Genomic DNA, 18436 nt, shown 5'->3' with positions numbered 1-18436 from the left:
AGGAAAATGAAAATCTTGGTGCTTAGCCTATTCCAAATATCAATCAAATTACAATAATCATATTTTATTCTCTCTACATTCCCAAGAATATTTCACCCACACTGATTCTGCCACTCACATACACAATGGTAGCAATTTACAGTAGCCAATTAATCCTCATCTTTTTGATGTGATGGAAATTGGAAATCCACATGATCTCAGGAAGAATGTGCTAACTGCACACTGACAGCACTGGAGGTCATGATCAAATCACAGGAGTCACAAGGCAGCAGTGTACCCCTTTCTCAAAACAATAGCTGTAGAGCCAAAAATTAAGCATACTTAAAGATGACTTGAACATTCTAAATCACTAATTTTACCTAAAATATGAAAATGAATAATTATTAAAAAACACAGCTTACCAATGTCTTTCATACCAGTAACATCCATTGAATCTATACTCAAGTCCCTCACACAAAATACAGCTATATTAGCTCCCTAAGTACTGAATTCTAAGGATCGCATCTTCAAATCATTGTGACTTTTGTCAACAATTCTCATACCATATCATCTATTTGTGCAATTCACAATATTTATAGCCCTATACCAGATGCCACACTTCCAAACACTACATTTTCATACTTCAGTACACCTCTCGAAAGAATGCCTAAAACTTTATTTGTGATCAATGTTCTGGGATTCTCCACTATCTTAATGTTTTTTTTCCACCTGATCCTGGTTGGTGGAGGGGGGCTGAAATCCTAGATATTCTATGTAAAGCACAAAGTGCACTGCACAAGAACAAGTTGTCAAACATCATTACCTCATACTCCACCATTCGTTTATCCGCCAGATCAGCTTTATTTCCAGCCAACGCTATCACTATATTAGGGCTGGCTTGTCTCTGTAGTTCTTTAACCCATGCTTTTGCTCTATCAAATGTTTCCTAAAAGCAAAAGAGAATCAATGCATTAATTTATAAATTACTCAAATACATAAAATTTGCAGTGAATTTGCTTTTGGAGTTTGGCTTCATTTTGAAAATATTACTCCAAATGTATAAAAAGATTAGTTAAAGAAAATTAATATACAATCAACAACTAAAATTGAACACAAATATAATAACAAGCACCGAAACATAAATAACTGCCCATAATGTTTAAATTCACTGATTCTTCATAAAATTTCTTCGATCAGAATCATCTTTATTTGAATTCCTTCCTAAAAATGCTAGAAATTAGTGGAGCAAGCACGCATTCTGAAGGCCTTAAAAGAGCTGCAACAAGGAGCTTATTTTTTGGCCTTTAGTGCAAACAATGTTACAAGTAAACATCATAGTGAATTAAAAATTTTCCTTCAAATTTCTTAATGATTTATTACTAAATGCACCACCAAGAGTTCAACAAGATCTATGGTGTAGATGGACAAAATTAGACAAGACCATCCCTTGATAGGTGATCCCTGCCAGTGATTCATACAGAGCATCACAATGGCTCATCATCCTATCTGACTAGTAGGATAAATTCACAAGTAGCAAGAGCACTATGGCAAACAGTTGCATGAGTCTCATGGCATCTGGCCAAATATGGACAATAAAATCTCCTTTTAATTAGCACCACTAGCCACTTTCAAGTGGCCACAATACCTGACTGTAAAGCAACCTACTGTACTCCTATGCTGCTGTCAGGTGGCCACCTGACAGTGGAGAAGCCGGCCAAGAGGTTTACCTACCAAACCCTTCTCCTGTAGGTATAATATCCTGCTCCAAGAATCCCCCGTTGCACCTGAAAGCACCAGGCAAAGCTGCTAGCAGCTTTCAGGTGCCTAGCAGCGGGAAGGCTGTTGACAGTCAGCTGGAGACCCGCTGCCGAAACCTACCCTCCCTGCTGCCGAAACCTACCCTCCCCGCTGCATGACAGACCCCCTGAATGGCACTATGGGACTGGGCAGCAGAAGGGGGACTACGGGGCTTACGCACACACACAAAATCCTGCTAAATTTAAACGGTGAGAATCCTGACTTATTGAAAGCTCTCACCGTTTAAATTTAGTGGGATTTTGTGTGCGTGCGTAAGCCCCGTAGTCCCCCTTCTGCCGTCCCAGCCCTGTTCTCTCCCCCAGCCCCATTCTCCCCTACCGGCCACCCCAGCCCCATACTCCCCTCCTCCACCCCGGCTGCCCCAGCCCTGTACTCCCCTCCCCCACCCCGGCCGCTCCAGCCTCGTACTCCCCCGCTGAGGGGCTTCAGGCAGCAAGGAGGGGACTATCAGGCAGCAGAGAGATGAGCTGTCAGGCAGCAGGAAGGCGAGCTGTCAGACTGCTGCCCCTGAGCCGGCGTTTGCTCTGTGGTCCCTCTCCCTGCTCCAGACCTTGCAGATGGCAGAACACCTCCTTCAGTGCTGACACCTGAAAGTCTATTCACAGACACTTTCAGCCTGCTCCGGAACTGCATTCTCCAGGCGATTCCACCTGAAAGCGGCTAATGAGTCTCTCTCAGTTGATGAGCCAATGTTCTTCAATGTTGTAATAGTGGAAGAAGTTCTGAGAATAGCAAGGACATAGAATGTATTCTGGATAGAAGTTCCATGCCCATCACCATTTGTGGCTAGTAGCACCATCACTAAACAAGCTGACAGTCCTGAGGAAGTACTTACCAGACTTGGTCTATGGCAGATGATAGTGAAACAGCATGTGGGATGAAACTACTTGACCTCAACTCTTGGTGGTGCTACATGAAAGGCAGTGTTCTGGCAGGGCATGGACAGTGGATATGAAATGCTTGGCCAAAGCATTTTTGGAAATATCCCAAGATCACATGGTTCATTACTCAAAGCTTGACATCAACAACAAATGTGTGGACTAATTGGGTTTTTCCCTTTGGCTAGCCTTTCTGTGTTCACAACATATCAGGGAGGCTTTGGGAACTTGGGTGGCTTCAAGTCCACTTAATCCAGGTGCTGTGCTGACCAGGTCCAAATCTATGCACCCATTGGAACTAGCATCTTATTTACATTGTGACTTGCTATTATGGTAAAATTGTAATGGCAGTGATTTACCCCAGTTTACAAACAAATACACTCACTCATTTCTTTCAGCATTTTTCAACTCCCCAAACACCACCCAGCCATACCCCTCTGACCTTTTCAATGGCTCTGACACACTCTTTTTCATATTTTATTTACATGTTTTGACCATACATGCAGTCAAGAACAAATTAAAGAGTACAAGTATAAAAGTAAATCCAGTATTTACTCAATGATGGTAATAGCCCAGTCCCCCAACCACCCAAGAAAGATCCCAAAGAAGATGTAGATAGAGAAAAAAAAGTTAAAGAAAAAGCAAAATGGATTGTTGAAAAGTACTGAACACTCCACGAATCACAAGTTCATATTCTATTTAATTTTTCTTTGGAGAGGATCGATGCAGATCTCGAGGGCTAGGAAGGACACAGTTAAAGATTTACACCTGAGATTTGTAAATATGGGAGCCAAACGTAAAAATGTCATGCTTATTTCTTAAGTTATAGGTAATCTTCTCAAGCGGAAGACAACTATGCATTTCTGCATTCCAACGTGCCATACCTAGATGTGAATCAAACTGCTGTGAACAGTTATACATTTTCTAGCCACTGCCAACACAATTTTAACAAATTCTGTTTGACGTTTGGATAGTTTCAGTTTAGGTCTTATCCCTACAATATTCCCCAGATAAAATTATTCTGGGTTTTGTGGAAATTTAATTCCTATAATCTGCTCTAAGAAATTTGCTAAATCTACCCCAAAAGGTCATACTTTAGAACATGACCAAATTGAATGTACCTCCTCATCACATCTAAAACATTGCTCTGATAGATCTGATTTTAATTTATTTAGTTTCTGTCGTGTGAGATAAAATTGATGCAAAAAATTATATTGTACTAATCTACATCTTACATTTATCTTATTAGTCAAACTATCCCAACATAATTCAGACCAGGTTTCCTCATGTATTCTTGCATTTAAGTCTGATTCCCATCTCTGCCTGGACTTATGAACTCTCTGTTTGGGGGGGATTCCCATTTGAAGTAAGAAATGCATTCCTGAAGTAAATTTCCCTTTTAAGTCAATTCTCCACATCACTACAGTTTGGTAAAAACATTGTTGGGCCCAGTTTGTCCCTGAAGTATGCTCTTATTTGAAAATAGCAGAAGATTGTATTGTTAAGAATTCCATATTTATTTTTTAATTGTTCAAATGACATTAGTTTCCCCTGCTCAAAACAATCTTCAATGTATCTGATTCCTTTACAAGACCAAATGAGTCAAAGGGGTTTTGGGAGATAAGCCCCTCCCCCCCACGGTTCCAATATCACTACAGTATTTATTTTATACCAAGTGTTGATTAAATGTTTTAGCAAAGGTGTTTCTTTCTCACCAGTTACTAATTTCACATCCCATTTATATACAAAATCTTCCACCATTCTTTCCTATTTTATCTAATTCTAATCCATACAGGATTAGCTCCTTCCCCAAAAAACAAAGCACTCTCTCTGAGCTACTTAATAGCAATTTTTAAAACTAATGAGTCACAAGCCTCCTAGTTCATATTTAGACCCATAGAACGTTATAGCACAGAAAAACAGGCCATTTGACCCTTCTAGTCTGTGCCAACCAATAAAACTAGCTCATCCCACTAACCTGCTCTCATTCCATAACCCTCCAGACCTCTCCTATCCATGTATTTATCCAATTTATTTTTAAAACTCATGATTGAATCTGCATTCAGAAAATCAGATGACAGCTTATTCCACACTCCCACCACTCTCTGAGTGAGAGACTTTCCCCTTATACCTCTCCCCTTTCAACCTAAAGCTATGATCTCCCGGGTTTATCTCCCTCAACCCAAGTGGAAACATCCTACTCTGTCTATATCCCTCATAATCTTATAAACCTCTATCAAGCCTCCCCTCATCATTCTTCGTTCTAAGGAGTGTTGTCCTAACCTGTTTAATCTTTACTGGTAACTCCTGAAGATCCAGCAACATCTTTGTAAATCTTCTCTGCACTCTTTCAATCTGATTGATATTGTTCCTGCTGCTGGGCAACCACAACGGCACACAATATTCTAAGTATGACCTCACCAATGACTTGAATAACTTCAACATAACATCCCAACTTCTATACTCAATACTTTAATTTATAAAGGCCAAGATACCAAAAGCTTTCTTTACAACCATGTCCACGTGCGACATCACCTTCAGGGAACAATATATATGTATTCCCAGATCTCTTTGCTTTTCCATACTCCTCAATGGCCTTCCATTTACTGTGTACGTCCTACCCTGATTTGCTCTTCCAAAGTTCCACACCTCACACTTATCTGCATTAAATTCCATCAGTCATTTATTGGCCCAATTTCCCAGCTGGTCCAGATCCCTCTGCAAGCTTTGAAAATCTTCCTCACAGTCCAAGACACTGCCTATCTTTGTGTCATCAGCAAACTTATTGATCCAATTCACCATGTTATCATCTATGGTCCCAATACAGATCCCTGAGGCGCACCACTCGACGCAGGCCTCCAGTCTGAGAAGCAACCATCGTCACCACTCTCTGTTTTCTTCCACCAAGCTAATTTTGAATCCAGTTTGCAACCTCTCTATGTATACCTAGTGTCCTCACCTTCTGAACCAATCTCACATTTGGAAACTTGTCAAAAGACTTACTAAAGTTCATATAGACAACATCCACAGCCTTTTCCTCATCAACCTTCTTGTTAACTTCCTCAGGAAACTCTACAAGATTTGTTAAACACGCCCTACTGCGCAAAAATCCACCCTGACTGTCCTTAGTCAGCTGAGGATCGTCCAAACAACTATATATCCCATCTCTCAGTAATCTCTCAAATAACTGACAAACTACTGATGTCAGGCTCACTGGCCTATAATTACCTGGTTTACTCTTGGAACCTTCTTAAACAGCAGGACAATCCAAGCCACCCTCCAATCCTCCAGCACCTCCCCTGTGACTTAGGTCATTTTCAATATATCTGCCAGGAGCCCTGCAATTTCAGCACTTGTCTCCCTCAAGGTGCAGAGGAATATCAGGGTGCAGGGGATTTGTCTACCTTTATTCATTGCAAGGCAGCAAGTACCTCCTTCTCCTAAAACTCCATAACACTATTTGTTTCCCTTCCATCTTTATTCACTACGCCAGTTTCCTGGGTAAATACTGATGCAAAAAACTTGTTTACGATCACATTGTTGACCAGTCTGATTTTCTAGGGGTCCAATTTTGACCCTTACCTATCCTTCTAATATACCTGTAGAAACCCTTTGAATCTTCCTTCACATTATCTGCCAAAGCACCTTCATGTCTTCTTTTTGCTTTCCTAATTTCCTTCTTAGCATTCTGTTACATTTTCTATACTTTGCTAGTAGTTCATTTCCTCCTTGTTGTCTATACCCCATTAAATTTCTTTTCTTGAAAACCAAGGTTCCCTATGTCTGATAACTTTGCCCTTATTCCTGGTATGAACATGCAATCTCTGCACTCCCAAAATTTAATCCTTAAAGGCCTTCCACCTTCTGGATGCATCCTTGCCAGAAAATAACATTCCAATTGACTCTTCTGAGATCCTTTCCAGTTTCCTCAAAATTGGCCTTTGTCCAATTCAGAACCTCAACTCGAGGACCAGACCTATCCTTCTCCATAATTGAAACTAATATTATGGTCACTGGACCCAAAATACTTACCTTCACATACTTCTGCCACCTGACCTGTCTGGTACCCAAAAAGATCAAGTATTGCATCTTCTCTTGTTGGTACCTTTACATATTGATGTAGAAAACTTTCCTGCACACATTTGACAAACTCCAACCTATCCAGTTCTTTTAGCATATGAGAGTCCAGTCTAAGTGCAGTAAGTTAAAATCTCCTACTGTCACAACTTTCAGTTTCTTACACTGATCTGCTATCTCCCTACAGATTTTCTGCTCCAAATCTCTCAGGCTATTGCGTGGACAGTAACACAGCTCTATTAGCTCATGCCTTTCCTGTTTCTCAGCTCCACCCACATGGCCTCTGTAGACGAGTCCTCAGTGCTGTCCTGTCTATTCATAGCACCTTCCCCCTTTGTCCTCTATCCTGTCTGAAACAGCGGAACCCTGGAACATTGAGCTGGCAATCCTGCCCCTCCTGCAGTTAAGTCTCACTAATAGCAATAATGTCATAATTCCACATGGCAATCCTCGCTCTAAGCTCATCCACCTTACCGAAAATACTCCTCGCATTGAAGTAGATGCATGTGAGACCATTTCGTTCCTGAATAACCTTGTCTTTACATGCAGTCCTTACATAACTCTCATCATCCTCCACCTTACCATCTGCTCTAACACTCTGATTTCCCTTCCCATTGCAAATCTAGTTTAAACCCCCTCCCAAAGTAACACTAGCAAAACTATCCCTTTCTGTTCAGGTGCAAACCATCCTGCTGGAACAGGTCCCAGCTTCCCTGGAAGAGAGCCCAATTATCCAGAAACCTAAAGCCCTTCCTCCTGCACCATTTCCTTAGCCATGTGTTAAACTGAATTATCTTGGTGTTTCTTGCCTCACTAGCAGGTGACATGCGTAGCAATTCTGGAGGTCCTGTCCTTCAAATATGCTACTAATTCCCTGAACTCTCCTATAAGGACATCCTCCCCTTCCTGCCCATGTCATTGGTCCCTACATAGACAATGACATGTGGTTGCTCACCCTCCCTTCTGAGAATCAGGAGCACACATTCCAAGATATCACAGACTCTGGCACCAGGGGCGCAACAAACCATCCTGGAAAATTGATCTATCCCACAAAACCTCCACCTTACTATCGAATCCCCTATCACGACTGCATTCCTGCCTTCCCTTCTGAGCAGAGGGTCCAGTCCCAGTGCCAGAGACCCGACCACTACAACTTGTTCCACCAACAGTATCAAAAACAGTATACCTAATGTCTTTAACAGAGAGACTGTGGGAGTTCAGTGAAGGTCACTTATAAACAGAGTAACAAAACACATCTCATGAGATGTGTTCAAGTCCACAGTGACTTTATTGAAACTTTGAAGTAGGTGTTAATTGAAGTAAATGGACTATTGTTTTTAAAGCAACAGAAGCCCAGGCAGAAACTGATTCCAGTGCCAGCAACCTGTCTGGTTGCAGTTTACTGTGGTTTTTGCAAGCAGAGAGAGAAAAAAGACTTAAAAGGATTTCTCTTTAAGAGAGAGAGAGAGAGAACTGAGTTCTGCAGAGGGTTTTGGAGGCTACAACATGACAAGCTGGCAAGATTATTGAAAACCCCATTTTGAAGATGGGTTGTGAGTTCTGAGTTCAGCCTGTTCAAAACCCTTGTGGTCCTTACAAGAGAAAATGGCAGGCAAGAGTGTTTCTCCTGAAATAAGGGAAACAAGAGGAATTCTGTGGTGACCTAGAAGAAGAGGTTATCATTTGGAAAACCCATGATGGGGCTAGTTTCTTCATCAAAACGCTGAAGATACTGGTTGGAGGGAATCAGTTTGTGTGTGTCCAACGAGCAACAAATCTCTCTCTGAAACCAACAAGAACCTTCCTGAGCGGTAACCATTTACCTGTAAGCCAGAGCTTTGTGAAAATTCATAAATGTTAAATTCTGTGCACAGTATTAGAATTGCCTGATACTAGTGTACTTGGAGGAGTGAGAAGTGAGATTGGACTGTGAATCAAAGAACTTTCCTGAACATATACACATTACATACATGTGCGCTTAGAATTAGAAGGGGGTTAAGTTAAAGTTTGATCCTGTTTTCATGTTTAAAGATAATTAAAAGCAACATTTGTTTAAGTAACCATTTATCTTGGTGAATTTCTATGACTGCTGGATTTTGAGGTCCTCTGGACTCATAACACTATTGTTAACAAGAACAGCCACAGGGCTACCCTGCTCTCTCTGTCTCTTCCCCTTTCCATGTTAATTTTTCTATGGAGACCCTCTACATCTTACCCTTCCAAAGAAATTTTATGACATATTTATTTAACTCCTAAAAGAACCTCTGAGATTATGGCAGTGTTGGAAATATATTCATTTTAATACAATTGACTCTTCCCACTAATGTTATAGGTAGGGCCATCCACTTGTTCAGATCTTCAACCTTTTTAAGGTAAATAAATTTTTTGCTATTGTCTATACATATTCTTAAGTATTTATCCCATTTACTGGCCATTTAAATGGGGTATCTCTTTGACACTGAGTATAATCTCCTCCTGTAAGAGGCATAATTTCACTCTTATCCAAATTTACTTTATAACCCTAAATTTTCCCATAGTCTTCCAGTTTGGAGGACAGTTTCTGTAACGAAGTTGCTGGTTCTGTCAAATATATCAATATGTCATCAGCAAATAAATTAATCTTGTATTCCTCCTGGTTGACCCTAAATCCCTTAATGTCTGGGTCTTGATGGATTGTTTCTGCAAGTGGTACTATAGCTAAAATGAATAGAGCTTTAGATATGGACATCCTTGTCTATTAGATCTTGTCATCTGAAACGATATAGAGATTTGTCCATTAGTCACCACCTGAATCCAATTTATAAAAATGTGACCTAGTCCAAACCTTTCCTGCACTTTAAATAAAAAATCCCACCATCAAACCCTCTTTCTGTTTCTCATGCCACAGCAACACTTAGATCACCTCTCTTTTGTGCCAAATTAATTATATTAAGCAACTTGCTAAGATTATCAACAGATTGTCTCTTTATCCCAAAATCTGTTTGGTCCATGTTTATCAATTTCAGAAAAAATTTCACCAGTCTATTTGCCAAGACTTTAGCAATAATCTTATGATCGGAATTTAATAATGAAATAGGTCTATGACAGTTTTAACAGATCCCTGCCTTTTTTTTTGGTATCACAGTAATAATTGCCATTGAGAATGATTCCAGGAAAGTATGTATTTCTGACGCTTGATCCAACACTTCCATAAATGGAGGAATCAACATATCTTTAAATTCTTTATAAAATTCAGGAGGGAACCCATCTGGAGATTTATTACTTTGCAATGAACTTAATGCTTCCCTCACCATCCCCTGAGTAAAGCAGGTATTCCATTCTACCTGTTCTTCGGACTCTAACCTTGTAAGTCTTATTTGTGCAAAAATTCTTCTATTTCAATTACATCTCCTTGAGATTCTGATTGATGTTTATATCTAGTCATATTTGCATCACTTTTTAAGTATTAATCGTTCTTGAGACTTGTTCTGCTTTCAACTGCCAAGAAAGTACCTTATAAGCTCTTTCACCCAGTTCATACTACTTCTGTTTAGTTCTTATTATCACTTTTTCTATGCTATATGTTTTTAATGTATTATATCAATTTTTTTATTAATGTTGTCTAAGCTTTTCTTCAGAGGCCCTCACTTGGAGGTATTTTTCTAAGTTATCATCTCTTTTTCCAATTGAGCCACTTCTCTTGTATATTCCTTTTTAATCTTAGAAGTATAACATCATTTGTCCTCTTAAATATGGTTTCAAAGCATCCAGTATAATAAATATATTGGTAATTGAATTGCAGTTGTTCTCACAAAATATCTGAATTTGTCTTCTAATAAAATCATGAAAGTCTAATCTTCTCAACAATGAAAAGTTAAAATGCTATCTGCAGATCGATTTTTCTTTATCTGGCATCATGATCACCAATGTCAAAGGTGAATGATCTGATAAAATTCTCACTTTACGTTCAGCGTCCATAATCCTGCCTTGTAATTGAACTGATACTAAAAATAAATCTATCCTAGAATAGGAGTCATGTCTATTTGAATAAAAAAGAATAATCTCTTTCTCTTGGATGAATTCTTCTCCAGGTGTCCACTAAGTTCAGCTCTCTCACTTTCAGCTTTCACCATTTCTGTCCTTATTACTGCCCTCATTGATCTACATAAAACTGAATCCAAACAGATATTAAAGATTTCTCCGACTAAAATATTTTCATTAGCATCTGCTAAATTAGAAATGTTTTTTGAATGAATTTCTCATCGACAACATTTGGCGCATATATATTTATAAGAGTTCAGGGTTCTGAGTATATTTGACAGTGCACGAAAACGTACCTATATGCAGGGCCTATTGCCACATCCTGTACTCTAACTGGAAGGTTCATATGTGTCAAGATCGCCACTCCTCTTGCTTTCAAAATAAACGAAGAAGCAAAGGCCTGACTCACCCAGTCCTTTTTTAATTTTCGATGTTCTTTGACAATTAAGTGAGTTTCTTGTAGGAAGGCCAGGTCCACTCCCATTTTATTAATATGTGACAATGCTCTCTTTCTCTTCACCATCCCATTTAGCCCATTAACATTAAACTTGTATATTACACTATTCTGTTCATCTCTAGAGAGGTTCATCACAATTATCTATATTTCCCCTTCACTCCTCCAATAAGTTGCTCAATCTTTATCCTCTGTGATGGGCACAGACCCTCCAGCAGTCCAAATAGAAAGGAAATAAAAGAAATACAGTTAGAATATATATAAAATAGCAAATATGACATACATCGAAATTAGTTAACCCCCCCAGCATTGTTAATATAATAAACAACACTACCCCCCCATTGTATGGCTTGTGCCAATTGCCACAATTGGAACGATAGAAATTGGACTCCATTATCCCCAACCCCTCCCGCAGAATTATTCTTTGTTTACAAGAGTTGTAATTGAATATAAAAAATAAGAAAACACACATTATCTTGAATTAATCACTCCACTGGTCTAATACTCAACAATATTTCAACAAACTCTGCAGAACACTTATCTTCAAAGTTGTTGGCACAAATTTGTATCATTCCTGCCAAAGGGAGCTTTTAAACTGGATTAAATTCTCGTCTCTGCTTCAATAATGCCGCACTTATATCCAGATAAAACAATACTCTGCTTCCTTCAAAATCAAGTGGGCCAACTCTTTCTTTTGCTCCTTCCACCACTGCGATCTTTTCCCTGTCCTGATGTCTTAGGCACTTAATCAAGAACATTGTTTTTGATCTGATGTTGGTCTTGGTATAAGGACTCTAAGTTCCCTTTCAATTTCAATATTATATCCAACCTTCTCCACTCCAAGAACTGCAGGTATCCAATCTTGGAAAAAAGGGAACAAGATCTTGACCTTCAGTACCTTCTTTAAGTCCAACAATTTTAATATTGTTTCTTCTGCTCAAGTTTTCCAGTGTATCCAATTTTTCCCCACATTTTGTCTGACAGTCTTAACTCTTTCATCCAAGTTACCCAGAGCAACTTGCAAATTATTCACAACGCTAAAATATTTTTTAATTTGTTTATTTGTATTCTTCAATTCCCTCATTAAATGTTCATTGGTACACCTCTTTTTTTTAATGCTTTTGGTTTTTTTTAAAATCTTTAGTAGATATTAAAATTTTCTTCTGTATAACTTCTTGTTCTTTTTCTTCATCACTGTCTTGTGTGTCTGTTATGTCTTCTTCCTCCTCCTCCTCCTCTGAGTCCTGTTGTAACAGCTGGATTCTCTCAGCGCTAGCAAAAGCACTAGCTGGCAAATGCCGTTGCGGGCTCATCTATTTTGCGCACGTGCCTCTCTCTGCGCATGTGCAAATGGTTTTCTTCTTCAATGCCATGTCCCCATCCCAGCGGTGAAGAGCTGCTTCCAGCTGCCCTGGAGGGCAAACTATTCATGCAGGGGTGGATCGAATACCAGCCCCAGGCTTCCATTGTGCAAGAGGTCTCTCCTTCTGCTACTTGGACTCCAGAGGATTCTACAACAGTTTTGTTTTTCTTTGGTGACATTATTGGAGTGTTTAAATGTAGTTTTTCTTCACAGTTGACTTTTAGAGCTTCGCTTAAATAACTCTTTTTAATCAATTTCCCAGGAAGGCTGGGTTCCTGCTTCCTGACTCTGTGACATCGTGTGACACCACTCATCCTGACTCTCTCCTGACTCACTCTCTTCCTTCTGCGTCCAATACACTTCACCTGAATACTGATGCTTAACACATCTGCGCATGTGTGCTATTTCCCCTGCATGTCACTTCACTCAAGTCATCTAGCAGCAACAGACACACTCCCAATGCAGGTAAAAAGGAAACACTGACAGTAAATGGAGAGATTTTAACTTCCCTAATATTGAATGGGGAATCCATAATACAAAGAGACTGGAGGGGTTAAAACTTCCGAAGAGTAGAGAGGACGCAACATTCTCTTAGAAAATGAGATCGGGGGAGGAGTCACGTGATGGAGTAGTGGCCGGACGGTGAACTCCAGCCCTCTCCAGAAAAGTCGGGAAAAACAAGAGAAAACACAAAGGCACAGAAATAAAAGTTACAGAAAAGTGAGTATAAAGGTGGAAAGAAGATGGCGACAAAAAAAGAAAAATCGAAAGCAACGGCAAGAAGAGAGGAAGAGAAGACAAAGGAGGAAAAAGGTGAAGGCCTTACCTGTCCGAAGAGGCCCGCTGCGGAGAGAGAAACCCGCTCCCTCAGGTCGGTAAATAATGGACTACAAAAATGGCTCGCTGAGCCGAGTAAAAGTGCGCAACCGCGCATGAAAAAAAACACACCGACGGGAGGGGGGACCAGCTGGGGAGTCGATCTCCACAGCCAGCAACGACAGCTGCAGAACACCTGCAGCAAGAAGAGACCACAGAAGACAATAGAAACAAGAAAGAAGAGGAGGAAAGGGCACCAAAGAAACAACAGATGGCCAACCCAGAGGAGGAAGAAGAAGAGGAAGAGTATGGTGAAATAGAAGAAGAAAAGATAGGCAAGGTAAAGGATATACTTGCTCTTATTAAAGGATACATGGAGTCATTTAAAGAATGGCAAACACAGGAATTTAAGGATTTAAGAAAAAGAATAAACAACACAGAAGAGAAAATAAATAAAATGGAGATGACCTTAACAGAAATGGGAAAAAAAATGGACAAGATGGAAGAGCGGGCAGTAGCAGCAGAAATGGAGGTAGAAGACTTAAAAAAGAAATTGGAGAAATCTAATAAAAAAACTAAAGAGACACAAGAACTACTAGCTCAAAAAATAGATACAATGGAAAACCATAACAGAAGAAATAACATAAAGATAGTGGGCCTTAAGGAAGATGAAGAAGGCAAGAATATGAGGGAGTTTATAAAAGAGTGGATCCCTAAGACCCTAGGATGTCCAGAACTACAGCATGAAATGGAAATAGAAAGGGCACATAGAGTATTGGCCTCTAAACCACAACCACAACAAAAACCAAGATCTATTGTAGTAAAATTCCTAAGATATACTACAAGAGAAAAGGTACTGGAGAAGACAATGGAAAAAGTAAGAGAGGGCAACAAACCACTGGAGTATAAAGGGCAAAAAATCTTCATTTATCCAGATATAAGTTTTGAACTCCTAAAGAAGAGAAAAGAGTTCAATACAGCAAAGGCGATTTTATGGAAGAAAGGGTATAAATTTATACTAAAGCATCCAGCGGTATTGAAAATATTTATTCCAGGACAACAAAACAGACTATTCTCGGATCCAGAAGAAGCACGAAAATTTGCAGAACAATTACAAAAATAGACTGAGGGAGGAAGACGGGTAATGAGAGTTAAAATGATCACGATTGATATGTATGTGGGTAAAGACAAAAATAGACTGAGGGATGAAGACGGGTAATGAGAGTAAAAATGATCACGATTGATATGTATGCGGGTAAAGAGGTACAAGAGTGAATAGAGACAATGAGCATACATGAATGTATCTGTACTTAGAGGAAAATATAGATAGTATAGACAAGAATTAATAAGGGAAGGTAATGGAATAGAGAGAATAAGGAGGGAATTAAAAGAGTGACCTTTGTGACATATGAAAAGTGAAATCTTTTCTGGGGGAGGCGGGGTGGGGGGAAATAGCGGTCACTGCAAAATCAGTTGACGCTTGCGAGTGGATTCGCAAATCCAAATGGAGAGGGGAGATGTGGTTGTCCGACAAGGGATAAAGGACAACTCAGGAGGTGAAGGGGAGATTGGGGATAAATAAGATAGAAATAGGAGAATAAGGAAAATGTTAGATGTTGTAGGAATGTTGTCTTATAAAGAGTTGAAAATAAGAAAACAGAAATGGAAAAGGAGGAAAGGTAATGATGGAAAAACGGAAAGAGAAGATAAACAAAATATAAAAGGGCTACGCTGAACTATATGTCTTTAAATATTAATGGAATACATAACCAAATTATAAGGAAGAAACTACCAAATTTAAATGAATAAATGTATTCCATTAGAAAAAATAACATATTGGTTAAGAAATAATATTGAAATATTCGAACAAGTATAGGAGCCTTACATTAAATACAATAGCGAAAACCTACCGGGGACAAACATTACCTAAGTTGATGGAAGGAGAAGGAAAGAAAAGAATGGACTCAGTAGAATTTCTGGTGTAATTTTGTTGAATGACAACATTGTCTGACTGGCTTAATGCAACCTAGATTGTATACTTAAAATGGATGAGAGGGGGGGGTGGGGGGGTGGTTTGGGAGGAAAGGGGGGGGGAGAAAAAGTCACTGTATATGTGTGAAAAAGAAATAGTGTATATCATGGCTAATGTGATTTATGGTGTGAAAAATAAAAAAATTAATTAAAAAAAAAATGAGATCGGGCAAGCGACTGAAGAGACAGTGGGGAAACACTGAGAAAAGTGACTAACTCTATTCATTGTAAGTTAGTTCTGGAGATGGATGGGACTGGTCCAAAAATGGGATTATTCCAGAATGCCAAATTAGTCAGCAAAGATTACTTGGGCTGAAGGAATTGTTCAATGCTGTTCATCTCGTCTCTCCAAACTCTGCTGTAAATGTACCTATCCATGACAGTACCAGCAAGAATAGGTAATGTTCTACAAAATCCCTTCTTGACAATAAGAACATATTCCATTGTGTGAATCTCACTAAAATAGTGCCAAATGGGACATACTCTCCAGATCTAGTTTTTAAAACTGATTATCCATGAGGCAACGTGAGCCATCTGCAGCAACAACTACAGTAAAACCCCTGGTACCCGGCACCTATGGGGATTGGTAGGTGCCGGATAAGTGAATTTTCAGGTCGCTTGACTGGTGAACTAACAGTGAGGCATGCCAATTTTAAACCTGTGTTTTTACCTATTTATTTTTTGAGATTTTTTTTGCTCATTATTTGAATTCTGATAACAGGAATATATATAACACCACAATTTGTAATATTGGTCCACTATCATCACTGTCGTCAGGAGTTAATTCTGGTTCTATGGAAAATGCTGAAGGTCATGCCAGGAGAGACATTAAGTATGCCTAACAATGGGGTGCCAAGCCAGTGTAGCTGTACAAAACTACATGCATAAGAAACAGCATAGACAAGATCAAAGAGATTCCACCATAACACAACTATGCGCAGGTGTGAATGATAAGGTACAATTAAACATCCAATAGGAAGGGGATTTAAAGATTTATATTTAAAATATTTTTATTGAATTGAATCAAAAGCATATATTTATATAAACTCAATTGTTCTCCTCTATTTGTGTTTGTGAAATTGTCTTTTTCTAGATGGTCTTTTATAATTACCTTTAATAGGTCATATTAACGCAGTTCAAATGATAATATTACCTAAGTTTTTATATCCATTTCAAGTGATTCTAGTTTTCATCCTGAATTTTTTACAAAATAATATTGACTCAAAAGTATTTTCCTTTATTTGCAAGTACAAAAACCCTAGAATTTGTAAATTAGTAAATTTCATTTACAAAAATTGAAAAAGAAAATGGATGTATCGCCTTACCTAATTTTAGATTTTATTACTGGGCTGCTAATATTCACTATCTAACTTTTTGTGTTGTGTATACACTTACACAATTAGGACTCGGAGATGTGGTGCTTTTCTCATTCTTTAATACCATCAGATAACACCGCTACTGACATACAGAAATATATATATATGGAGGGATGACACCAGGTCAGGCTTATACGCAACATTTTGGATTTTTTATTCTGATAAATTGGATCGTCCATTATGGACAAATTTAGAATTGAGATCTATAGACTAGGATCCAGTGGCCTCTTTATTGAGTGCCTCTCTTCTATTTAGGTTTTCCAAGATCAAGAGATATATCTAATCCAATACTCAAACATAGATTGCAAATCTGTTTTTTTCTTTTTTATAATTAGAGTAGGTTAGGTGGGTGGTTTTTTTTATATAATACTTTTGATGGTTTTTTTTTTAATTTTAACCCATTGCAGTGGTGGGAGGGACCAAGTTTATACCATTTGAAGTTTTATATATATGTAAAGTGTGTGTGTGTGTGTGTGTGTGTGTGTGTGTGTGTGTGTGCGCGTATACATACGTGATACTGTATTTTCAGTTTTATTCCCTTTTCTTCATTGTTTTGTATTTCTTATAAAAACCAATTAAAAAGATTAAAAAAGAAAGGAAGGGGAGGGTGCTTGAGCTAAGCTAAGGCTGAAGGCACATTTAAAGCATTCGTAACCATGTTTAACCATAAGTGACAAATTAATGATCCACTCATCTTCCTAAAATCTCCATCATCTTTGGAGCTATTCTTCAGGGTGATAAAATAGTTAAAGTACTGGCATACACAAGAATGCAAAAGTCAGCAGGTAAGTCTGCTTTGCCACTCAATAAGGATGATCTAGCCATGGACTCAGCTTCACTTCTTCGTGATTACAATAACCTTTAATTCTCCTTGTCTTCAGAAATCTATCTTTCTGCATTCAAGTACATTCAATAAGGCAGTCTCTCCTGTTCCATGAGGCAGAGAATTCCACAAATTTCTACTCTCTGAGAGAAGAATATCCTCTTTATCTGTCTTAAATCTACTCTCCTGAATCTTGAGATGATAATCCTCTAGCTCTAGTCTCACCTGCCAGTGGAAACAACTTTCCTGCTTATATCTTCTCTCATCATTCAGTTGTCTCACCGTTCGGTGTGGGCAATCACGTCTCTCCATCCTTCACAATCTCTGACCCTCCGAATTGTAGTTGTTGCCTCCCCTGTTCTCCTTCGGTGAAGGCTCCACCTTTGATCTGAGACTGTAGTTGATGTAGAGTTCATGATTATAAAGGGAAAAATACTGAAGTGGTTTCCCATTGCCTTCTTCAGTTGCAGTGTCCATACTGGATGAGTAACCCTGACCACTGATCAGCAGTGTTTTTAGTTTTACAACCATAAATTCTAATTTGTGGAATTTGCTTGTTTCTTCTCTATTCCTTTCAATAATTTTGTGGATCTCTAGAAGATCCTCCCTCATACTTCTAATTTCCAAAGAGCATAATCCCAGGCTATTCAATCTCTCCTAACAAGATAATCCCTTCATTTCCAGAATCAACTTAGTGAACCTCCTCTGCCCTGCCTCCAGACCAATGTGTTCTAAGGAGACAAGAATTGCACATAGTACTCCAGGTGTGACCTCAACAGTTCACTATTGAGTTGCAGAAGA

General features: G+C 38.9%; 1 protein-coding gene across 1 annotated transcript in view; it reads right to left on the bottom strand.

The window, feature by feature from the left end:
• Positions 1 to 18436, bottom strand: part of rab5b (RAB5B, member RAS oncogene family) — an 83709-nt gene that overhangs the window by 8893 nt on the left and 56380 nt on the right. Inside the window, exon 4 of the mRNA XM_069934505.1 lies at positions 803 to 925. Within this exon, the coding sequence (XP_069790606.1) occupies positions 803 to 925 (123 nt within the window). The remainder of the gene's footprint in view (positions 1 to 802; positions 926 to 18436) is intronic.

This window comes from Narcine bancroftii, chromosome 4 (assembly GCF_036971445.1).
Source record: "Narcine bancroftii isolate sNarBan1 chromosome 4, sNarBan1.hap1, whole genome shotgun sequence".
In the NCBI taxonomy this organism is placed as follows: Eukaryota; Metazoa; Chordata; class Chondrichthyes; order Torpediniformes; family Narcinidae; genus Narcine; species Narcine bancroftii.
This window is presented reverse-complemented; position numbering and strand designations above follow the sequence as displayed.